This window comes from Lytechinus variegatus, chromosome 3 (genome assembly GCF_018143015.1).
Source record: "Lytechinus variegatus isolate NC3 chromosome 3, Lvar_3.0, whole genome shotgun sequence".
Taxonomy (NCBI): Eukaryota; Metazoa; Echinodermata; class Echinoidea; order Temnopleuroida; family Toxopneustidae; genus Lytechinus; species Lytechinus variegatus.
In genome coordinates this window covers 29,069,791-29,081,501 of record NC_054742.1, presented here as the reverse complement: position 1 = coordinate 29,081,501, position 11,711 = coordinate 29,069,791, and the positions used below count along the sequence as shown (strand labels likewise).

Below are 11,711 nucleotides of genomic sequence, written 5' to 3'. Positions count from 1 at the left end.
TACAAGCAGTGAGTCGTCAAAAAGGGACTTCTGCGTATTATAAAAATGTGTACTGTAATCCTGAATCTAAAAACAAGAGAACAAGAATATTGCTGACACGTGTTGATTACTCAAAATTTAACATAATTAGAGGGCCTATACCTGGTACATGTAGCGCATAATACTTGGCGTTTCTAAAGCGCTACATAATTCCTAGTTTACCTATTTTTGTAACACCTAGGCCTACTAGTACTTTGATTCACCATGGTCTAATCAAATCCCCAGTTTTTATGTTATGACTTTATTTTTCTTTGATCTTCTGTTTCATACATCATTCAATCTTAACGCAGGAGTCGCCGGTCATCGGATTCTGGAATGCCTACACAGGGAGCATTCCAACATAAGTTCCACGACTCAATATTGCAAGGCGCACTAGTCTTTTGCAACCTACCAATGGTGGAGAGTGGCAGTCTCAGTGGATTGACACGGTGATACTGTGATACAGGGGCGGATCTAGCTTCCGCCAATAGGGGGGGGGCGATTTTTTTTCACCCATATTTTCCGCGAGCGGCCGCTCAAAGATGTGTTTTGTTTGTTTCTTTGAAGGGTTTGTCTCAGTGACGCAATGAGCCAAAAAGTTTGAGGGTGCTCGATACGGCATATCGCGTAAAATTAACAAGAAGTTGGGAGCGAGCAAAAATTTTGACATTTTTATTACAAAAATCAAAGTTTGTGATAGATTTTGACATACCATTTAAAAATATATTGGCCGCTTTTCGATATTGGTCCTGCTTGATCAAAAAGGGACATGTTAAAGACGATTTGCAGTTAGCCATTAATACGATACATGTTTCAACTTTTAGATAATGCGAGCGCGAGCTGAAAACCGACCTAAAAATGACATTTTAAGCGCTTTTTGAAACGACGGTATGTATAAAACTAAACAATTGATGCGATTGCGAAAAAAAGAGAGATTTCAGACCTAAAAATGGGCACTCTCAGTGGCGTAACTACGGGGGGGCATGGGGGGGCACGTGCCCCCCCCCCCAATCGGCTGACCAAAAAAAAAAGAAAAAAACGGGGAAAAGGAGAAAAAGAGGGAAAGGGAAGAGAAACGTAGTAGGAAAGAAGAAATTATTGTTCATATGTAATGTTATATCATAATTATGTTATGTTATATTACATAAGAAACATTATTTTAATAACTTCATGAAACATAATTTGCTCAGGGCCTATGTGCTCATTATTCCCGGTGCTCGCAACGAGAAATATAATCCCGTTGTACTAAAACCTCCCGTTTTCAAGTCAATATACACCAAATATATTTCCTCCCACTTCGTGTTATTATTGTTTTATATAGTGACATATGCTTCTTTTTCATGACTACTTAAAGTGATTGCCCTTTAAGGTCTTAACACAAAAGATTTCCTGTCCGTGCTTACGTTCGCATTAGTGGATTGGTGAGATATATCTGATCTCCATGGACTAAAATCAGTCCTTAAAATGTCTCTTTTTCTGATCTGAATATCAAAAATTTTCAGCTCGCGCTTCGCGCTCGCATCATTTGGTTCGTGAAATAGGTATGATCTTATTGAATTCCTACAAACAAGCCTTAGAATCCCCATCTTCAGATTTGAATTTCCTAAATTTTCAGCTCGCGCTTCGCGCTCGCAATATTTGATTAGTGAGATGCGTATGTTGATCATGATTACAATAATTACTACAAGTGCTTCTTGTGTTTAGATGTAACTGTAACAAAATCAGCAAGCGCTTTGCACTCGCATTAGATGACTATGGAGAGATATGTATACTCTTAATGGATTTCTAAAATATAGTCCTTAAAATCCCCGTTAGGGGTCAATATATACAAAAAATTCAGCTCGCGCTTCGCGCTCTCATTGTTTAGCAAGACATATACGAATCATGATTACAAAATATGATTATAATGTCCCTTCTTAGGTTTGAATGTCAAAAATTTTCAGCTCGCGCTTCGCGCTCGCATTATTTGATCATTGAGATGATCAAATAAACAAATTCATTGATTCAGAATCGTGTGGATCCAATGCTAATGGCACTGTCCTTAAAATGTCTCAATAAGGTCGTTATACCTGGCAACTGAGCGCGCTTCGCGCGCTCATTAAGTGACTATTTTTTTTGCTGGTGCCCCCCCAATGCCATGACCCACGGTACGCCACTGGGCACTCTATTCATGTTTTGTAATATACATCTCTAAGGTAATACGCATAGAGATACATCTCTATGGTAATACGGAATCCTCCTATACAGTAATAATGCGAGCGCAAACAGGACAATTTTAGCACGTTTTGAATAAAGATCAAGCTGCGTATTTCAATAGACATTGTGTGCGCGTGTATGAGACTGTTAGACAGAATGTGGGTATTCTGAATACATTCAATTTTTTATCATGAAATCAATAATGCGAGCGGAAAATATTTGATATTCCGGTAAGAAAAAGGTGAGCTCAAGCACTATCTAAAGCACTGTTTATGGAAATTGTTAAGTGTATTTTAATAAATGATGTGGGTGCGAAGCGCAAGGTGATATTTTTGTTATTATATTTACCTAGGACCTGGACATTCTAGGCCTATAAGGACATTTTGTCACATAATTACAATTATCTTCCTATTCCTCTTCCTAAGCGCGATATGAAACTCGTTGATCTTCCTTTAACATCTTCCTGAAAAAGGGACAATTTAGTTATTAGGAATTCATGAAAAATGTTATTATCATATTTATTAATGTATTAAGCCTATAATGAGTGAGTGAATTTTTTTGACACTTGAGGCCTGAAAACTTGATATTTTAAGACCTTTGTTATTATGTATATGAATTAGATTTATAAGTTGTTATACTTTTAACTATTAATGCAAGCGCAAATCGCGAGACGAAAATTTTGATAAACTATCAAAAGGGGGATTTTAAGCAGTTTGTTACAGAATTAATATATACAGAATCGTATAGAATAAATAAAGACAAAACTACTTGGCAAATCAAATAATGCAAGCGCATCACACCATAAAACGGACATTGTATATACAGAGCACTTTAAAACATAATTTTGTGTAAATCAAACAAAATAATAAAAGCTCGATATCCGAGCTGAAACATGTTTTGTATATTGACTTCAAAACTTTATATTTTAAGCTACATATCAGCCTATTGAGCAAGTTACGTATCTCATCGAGCAGACTATGCGAGCGCGAAGCGCGATTGAAAATTTAATAAAGAGACATGAAATATATAGTGTTTAACATTTTCCAAGTCTTTCCCTGATCTTATATATTTTTTCACTCGTCTCCCTCGTCTTATTTTTCCTCTTCTTTTTTCCCCCTTTCTTTCCTCTTCTTTTTCTTTTTTCCCTTTCTTTCCCCATTTCTTTCTTTTTTTGCTCCGCCAATAGGGGGGGGGGGGGGGGCTGGATCTGCCTTTGATGATACTATGCCGCGATGAGATTCGAACACAAAATATCATTTTTTTAGGGGGGGGGGGTCGACCACAAAACAAAAATAGAAAATCAATTCTTTCAAATAATTTCATAAAATAGTATAGCATTTACTTGATTGATTGGGGATGTTGTTTGTCTATGCAGTGCTTATAAAAAAGGGACAGATTTGAAAAGTCTATAAAATTTTTGTTTTAAATTATGATGTCTATATTTTGGTGTTAATAAGTGATCTGAATTAAGTCTTATCTTTCAAATGCCATTAAATTTTTTTAGTTACTTTCATGCTTGGGTGAACACGGAATGTTTTTGTCTGGGGTTGTAAAGGAGGCTTGCGCAAAAATGGCATAAACTGATAAATATGATGATCGGACTTATTGCTAATCTGCAGACTTCCTCTTAAAATATTTTCATTATCTTTGCCATAATTTTCGAATCATACGGTCAAAATTCATTTTCAAATCTGTTTATTTGCTTGAATTGTTCTGTTGTTGTTTCTTTTTAATACGCTCTCTTTTAGTTTTCAATATTCCATTTTTAAACAAAAACATTTTTTTTTCAACCGAAGTATGAGAGAGCGTGTATTTTCTTTCAAATCCTTCCATTGTGTGCTACAAAGGTTATGGTGCCTTTGGACAGTGGCATACATATGGGCATGGGCTCGGAGTGTCCTCCCCCCCAAACAAAAAATAAATAAAATAAAAAAAATATAAAAAAAATAGTGGAAAGGATATAAAAGGAAAGATAGAAATTGAAATATGATTTATTTTCTGAATATTATGTCAAAATCTAGTCACAAAATTTGATATTTTAATAAAAAGTGGAAAACGTTGCTTGCTCTCTTCGCTCGCTCACAACTCTTTTAATACATTTTATCCGACCTGCCATATCGAGCTCCTTGAAAATTGACTCAATACACCATTGCCATTGAAAGACATGAATCCTTTCCTGTTTGTCCTGTCAAGCACATAATAAAACTTGGTCAAGGAATCAATAACCCCTTAAAAATAGGATTCATATTTTTTAAAGGTACCATAACATAATTTGTTTCACACAATTAAATACGATTTGAATAATTACAAGTTCTTCCAATTGATAATGCAAATCTTCTTGCTTGGGTTGAAAAAACGTCCTCATTTCTTAATTATGAAGGAAAGAAGTTTTGATGAAACAAACAAAATAATTCAAATAAATAAATTTGTAAACGGAAATTTGACAGCATAATTCAAAAATCATGGCAAAGATAATGAAAAAGTGAAGAGGAAGTCTGCTGATTAGCAAGAACATCATCAAATTTCTCATTTCTGCCATTCTGGCGCAAGCCTCTTTTTGAACCCCCGACAAAAACGTCCCATGTTAGCTCAAGCATGAACATAATTTATTGATTTAAATGGCATTTCAAAGATAAGATTTCAGAGCATCTATTAACATCAATATATTGATACAATAATAATAGAGGATACTTATTAAGCGCATAATAACTGGTCTAGTTCTCTAGACCATAATATTGATATCATAATTTGAAACAATTTTTTGAAGACTTTTCAAAACTGTCCCCTTTTTTGATATACGCACTGTATAGTGTGTCCCCCCCCAAAAAAAAAAAAAAAACGAAACCGAGATTTAGCAATGATTTATCATAACTTGATCATGAATACAATAGACCAAATGACCTACCAATTTAAAGCTTAGAATCTCCTCTTTCATCTGAAATTACTTGGATTATTCCTAATTCATGCATGAGTAAGCAAAAACAATCGAAGAAAGGATACCATAAAAATAAAAAGATATGGCTTTTTTTTAAACCCAGATACACAGACCGCCAAGTGACTTTTTGGTATCCTATATCTTCAAACTGTTTTTGCTCAGTCATGCATGAATGAGAAATAATCTAAGTAGTTTCAGATGAAAGAGAAGATTATTGGTTTCGTTTTTTGTGGGACCAAGGAGGTTTTAAATGAGATGGAGTAACAAATAAAATCCCTTTAAACAAGGTTAAAAACCGCCAGCATAAAGTATGTCAGGCATGCACTTAGCTCAACATCTCTTGCAATTGTGTAGACAAAATGATTCCCGCATGACTCCTCAGCTATAGGTCATATAAAGAGATAAATGCTTTTGTGATGATAATTACTTTTTCACTGCATCTTGGTCTGGTAACTCTGGTTATATGTATAGTACATAATTCGGAGGCATGCGAAAATAAACTGCAATATGTCCCGAAATACACTCTTAAAACAAATCAGTCAAATTGACTAGACCAGTAGTCATCTGGGTGCAACTGATATGGAAATCACTGATAATCACATTTCTGACTATATTCTAGTCAGAAATAACTATGTTCTAGTAAAATACGACTAGAAAACAGTCAAATTTGACTAGAATTACAGTTGCTCCCAGCTGACCCTATTAACCAGTCATTTTTGACTGATTTGTTTTTAGAGACTCAAATTTGCTCGACTGGGCATGCACGGGCACTCATCTGGCATATATGAATAACAATATTCCACTGACCGGATTTGTAATTTTCATTCGCCGCAAACGATCGGAAAAGTGTTAAAATCTGGTTTCAGGAAAGGACAAATTCTTACTTTTTCACTAAATTAAGGGTTAATTGACATAATCTTGGCAAATATCTCGGCGTAATAGTGCTTGATTATTGATGTCTTGTAATGTGTTCAAATTTCAGTTTGTTTATTAATATGAAAGATGGAAAATTGATACAAATTGATAATGGTAAAATTTCACTCCTGATTTCATCGCTGAAACTGGTGGCTTCAAAGGCGGACATCAAAAAGACCTTTACTGCCGTTCTTTCTTTTGTGCTTCTTTAGAAATGAACAGCTGCTTGAATGAATTTGTTGCCTGTTGGAACTCAATTCATAGAAACTTCTTGGTGTGACGCATATATATTACCGCTGGGGGTAGGCACTGGCGGATCCGTGGGGGGCACAGCCGCCCCCCCCCGTTTGAGAAGCAAAGTTAAAATATGCCGTTGAAACAAAAGTGTGCACCCCTCCTTTTTGTAAGTGAAGATAAACGTGTTATTTTAAGCCAGTCTATTTAATTATTCCGATTCAAAGATATCTACCCTCTGGACATCTACCCCGGACATGATCCATCTCGGATGTCTACCCCTAGGACAAGTACCTCCAGGATATTCAAATTCAAATTTATTTATTTCACTTCCATCAAACAAAAACAAATTGTATACTATATATAAACATAAATATTTTTATCCATTGCAAAGAAAAAAAAATAATAATACATATGTTGTGAAAAAAAAAACACTTAGACAATTTGGGCAACACATTGGAGGTTTTAAACAAGTATACTATTTTTCAATAGAAATTAACTTCAGATGGAAATGGAGGGACCCACTAAAAAGCAATGCTTGTACAATGTGGGCCCCTCAAAAAATAGATAACACAGCAAATAACAAAGTACAAATACAGATAACGGTAATCAAATGAGAAAAAAAATGAGAGGGGAAATAATACTCACAAAAAATATGAAGTTATCAAAAAATATAGTTTGCATAGGACAAAACAACCCGTTCTAAAATATATCCACCCTCCCCCCCCCAGAAAAAAAAGAGACGAAAAAAAGGGGGAGAATGCCCTGAGAAGATGGATGGGTGCTGCTGAACGTATAGGTAGAACACATGCCATCGTGGACTCAAGCAAACTGGATTCAATGATGTGTATAAAAGGAGAAAAAATATATAAAATGACCTGGAAAAAATAAAATGCACGATGCCGTAAACAAATAACCGGTAGGAATGCGGATAAGCGGACAGGAGAGAACAGGGATAAGTTCTCCCTAGGACATCTACCCCCCCCCCCCCCCGACATCCTAGAGGGTGGATGTCCGGGGTGGATGCCTGGGGTATGTCCTGGGGATGTCCGCGGGAGGTGGATATCCACCTTATGTTTTTTTTTTTTTTTGCTTGTTACATTTTTTCTGGGACGATCTCCTTTATTTTTTGTTAAAAACTTTTTTCTTTTGGCTTGTCAATTTTTTTCCTCGGAAAAATGTCCCCTCTTCTTTTTTTAAAATCTTGGATCCGCCCCTGTGGGTACATGTCCGGGGGGGGGGGGAGGGTCTCGTTTTGGGCGTTACTATACTTTGCAAAGGCGTTCTCAGCTCACTGCTGGATAACACACGTGTCGTAACTCCTACAGAGCCCCGCCCATTCACACGTCACATACAGTATTGGTACCGTACATCTCGATTTGCGAGGTCGCGGAGGCTAAGCTAGCAGAGTACCGCCGCATTGATCGTTAAACGTGGCAAGATGGCGAAGTTTCTGGGGAAAGTTTCCCGTGGATTTACCACGTGCATTTTGGTCAGCGTTCTGGTAAGAGTCTTGATGATACATGCAGAGGATTAATGGTTATTATCTTGAGGTTATTTAAGATGAGATTTTAGAGACTTGTTTTCGGTTTGCCAGATTATTTGTAATTAGCATTGCCATTGCATGTGTGAACACCTATAGGTGTGGAATGATTGATGAAGCCGACGCGTACCCGGTACACACGAGCGACATTACGGTTAGCCTGGAGGCGTCTGGGGAGTAAAAATCATCTACTTTACGTAGGCTTACTCCCCTAACGCCTGGCTCGGCTACCTATGCCTGGGTGTAGAGGCCAGGATTACCCTAGACAGCTGGCAGCCGTCTGTTTCGAGGAGCTTTTTAACATTTTTTTTTAATTTCTCCTCGTACACAGAGTGCAGACGGCTCGCTATCGTGCAGCCACCATTAGCATTAGGGGACTTGCAATGCAAAATCCCCCCGTCGGGGCTTTTCAATTTTTGTCTTTAATGAATAAAATTTTTGAAAATTATAGTGACCAGAGTGCAAATTTATATTCCCTCTTGGCATCAATTGCCAAAAAACGGAGAAAAATGAAGTTAAAAGGAACAAAAACAGTGACTTACCTCGGCTGTCGCGCAAATTCACTTCCCCTGTTTTATCCGATCTTAAGTACATAAACATATGGCCATTGAGTCCCCTGTACAGATGATGAGATCGCGCTAAAACTTTGGTCTCTGTATTTGGTGAGTGAAGCCAACGAAGTTCAGCTGAACAACCAACAAAACAGACCGAAGCTTTTGGTCTAGGATTACCCATGGTAAACCTAGACCTAAATCACCAATTTTAGTTATAGTTTTTCGCCCAAAGTTATGTACATGGGCAAGTTTTATGTTTACCCCCATTTAATTACATTTTTCTTACTTTTCATTAAATAAATAGTCGTAAAATTGAAAGAAGTTAAGAGCAAGAGCGTTCACTTATCCCTGTCTGTTTATTCCGCCATTTTGATTTCTTTTGTTATGATACCTAGATATCATAAATTTTTTTAATCCAAGTTGGTAGTTTGACTGCCAACTTGGATTAAAAAAATACTTGCATCTGCCGATAGATATCAGGAATCGCAAAATATATTTTTTTATCGATAAATATCATATAAATTATTTTGTGATATTTATCAACCGAAACAAATATTTTACGAATCGTGATTTTTATTGACAAATGCAAGTATTTTTAAAATCTAAGTTGCAGCTCTGCACGCGTGTTACAGCGTGTGTATCTAGGTATCATAACAAAAGAAATCAAAATGGCGGAATAAACAGACTGTGATATCGATATTGCTTTCGATATCATACGATCTGCTCCATATGTGGTGGCTTTGATATCCGAGCACAGCCCCAGTCTGTTGAGCCTCTGAAATGTCTGGTAATGAAGCAAGAAAAATCATAATTCCTTTAATTTGTTAAAATATATTTTTTTGGGGAAAAATTGAAAACATAATATCTCAGTGCACACCCTGACATCCACGAAAGCACCCTCCCGCTATTATCGGGGGGAGGCATAACACGTTCAAAGATTTCGCTATTAAAATGTATAAATGTATTGATATAGTTTGCAAAATAAAGCCATTTCCATTCCTTTGTTGGTCAAGCTCCTGATACCTTCAATAGAGTAATTTTTTAAACCTAGATTAATTTTAAAATTTACAACATTTTTGTAAGAGAGAACAATCGATAAAGCTACCTGCCCTGATTTTTTTTGTTAAATTCTCAAATATATTTTCACACACACATGGAACAATTTTTCTTTTGTACCTAAATATTTTTGTTGTTGTACCTCTCAAAGATGTACTATTTGTATCTTTCGTCTTTTTATCTGTATTCAACACAAAGAATTCAATATCATTCATAAAATTTGTGTATATATATATATATATATATATATATATATATAGGCATACACACTTATATGTGATACACTAATTGAATTTTGTAAAGAAAGCTTCTTCAACTTGATTTCAAATTTGGCATTAGGCCAGATTACTTTTCAGATACATTTATTAACTGGACAAACATTGAGATTGAATAACATTCTCATCATTAAAAAAAAAAGGAAATCAGTGACCTTTCTGTTGCTTCCGGCGAACCAAAGGAGGAGTCCAACTAATTCCTGTAGTATTTTGCATTTTGCCGGACGCCTGATGAAGAACAACTGGATTGCTATCATTGTGAACCGAATATCATCCTTCTTGCTTGGTTTTGTTCCCAAGGTGCTTCCCAGGATGGTTATGAGGGTTGGACATTTATTCCTCTAACTTCTGATTGTGTCTTTCCATGAATAACTCTCAAATGATTTTGACCTTTTGAGAATCAATTCTGAAAATGTCATCCCCATATTGCATTTCTTTTCTGATTTCTTTGCATACTGATTCAATGATAAGATTGCAGTAACTTCTGGATTGTTTCATTCTATTCAACGACAACTTGATTTTACTTAATTTGAATAAGTAAATTGTAGATTATGATTTGATTTTAGTTCTGATGTGGCAAAGAAGCTCAGCAATTAAATCAGTTAAAGATTTCACTATTAAAAATGTATATTAATGTATTGATATAGTTTGCAAAATAAAGCCATTTCCATTCCTTTGTTGGTCAAGCTCCTGATACCTTCAATAGAGTAATTTTTGAAACCTAGATTAATTTTAAAATTTACAACATTTTTGTAATAGAACAATTGATAAAGTTACCTGCCCTGATTTTTTTTGTTAAATTCTCAAATATATTTTCACACACACATGGAACAACTTTTCTTTTGTACCTAAATATTTTTGTTGTTGTACCTCTCAAAGATGTACTATTTGTATCTTTCGTCTTTTTATCTGTATTCAACACGAAGAATTCAATATCATAAAAATATTTGTATATATATATATATATATATATATATATATATATATAGGCATACACACTTATATGTGATACACTAATTGAATTTTGTAAAGAAAGCTTCTTCAACTTGATTTCAAATTAGGCATTAGGCCAGATTACTTTTCAGATACATTTATTAACTGGACAAACATTGAGATTGAATAACATTCTCATCATTAAAAACAAAAGGAAATCAGTGACCTTTCTGTTGCTTCCGGCGAACCAAAGGAGGAGTCCAACTAATTCCTGTAGTATTTTGCATTTTGCTGGACGCCTGATGAAGAACAACTGGGTTGCTATCATTGTGAACCGAATATCGTCCTTCTTGCTTGGTTTTGTTCCCAAGGTGCTTCCCAGGATGGTCATGAGGGATGGACATTTATTCCTCTAACTTCTGATTGTGTCTTTCCATGAATAACTCTCAAATGATTTTGACCTTTTGAGAATCAATTCTGAAAATGTCATCCCCATATTGCATTTCTTTTCTGATTTCTTTGCATACTGATTCAATGATAAGATTGCAGTAACTTCTGGATTGTTTCATTCTATTCAACGACAACTTGATTTTACTTAATTTGAATAAGTAAATTGTAGATTATGATTTGATTTTTGTTCTGATGTGGCAAAGAATCCCAGCAATTAAATCAGTGCACTACCAGACTTCATCGATTTCAGTTCAATTTTGTTCCTATGTCTTCATAGTTAAGTTTCATCTTCTCTCCGTTTGCTTCTGTTTGATGTGTGATCGAGCTTGTGTTATTCCCATCTTCAGTTGAATATTTATTTCCCCATAAACTATATTTTCATCTATATAGAGTGTTCTAGTGATGCATTAAAAAAGCGTATTTTTGGTCTGCATCAATTGCCCGTGCAGTATCAGAGCGTATCCCTAAAAAGGACTGAAATTTGACGAATTTCCCATAGGCTTCTGTTCAAAATTTGCCATTGAATATGCGAGCATGTTCAAGAGATTAGGGCGCGTATGCGCATGCGTGAAATATACATTGCGTACAACAATGAAAGCAAT

At 35.6% G+C, this 11,711-nt stretch overlaps 1 protein-coding gene across 1 annotated transcript in view; it reads left to right on the top strand.

Annotated features, from left to right (window-relative positions):
• Positions 1-7,611: 7,611 nt before the first annotated feature.
• The window catches only part of LOC121410701 (protein disulfide-isomerase A5-like), a 34,988-nt gene continuing 30,888 nt past the window's right edge, over positions 7,612-11,711 (top strand). The window contains exon 1 of the mRNA XM_041602950.1: positions 7,612-7,802. Within this exon, the coding sequence (XP_041458884.1) occupies positions 7,740-7,802 (63 nt within the window). The 5' untranslated portion in view covers positions 7,612-7,739. The remainder of the gene's footprint in view (positions 7,803-11,711) is intronic.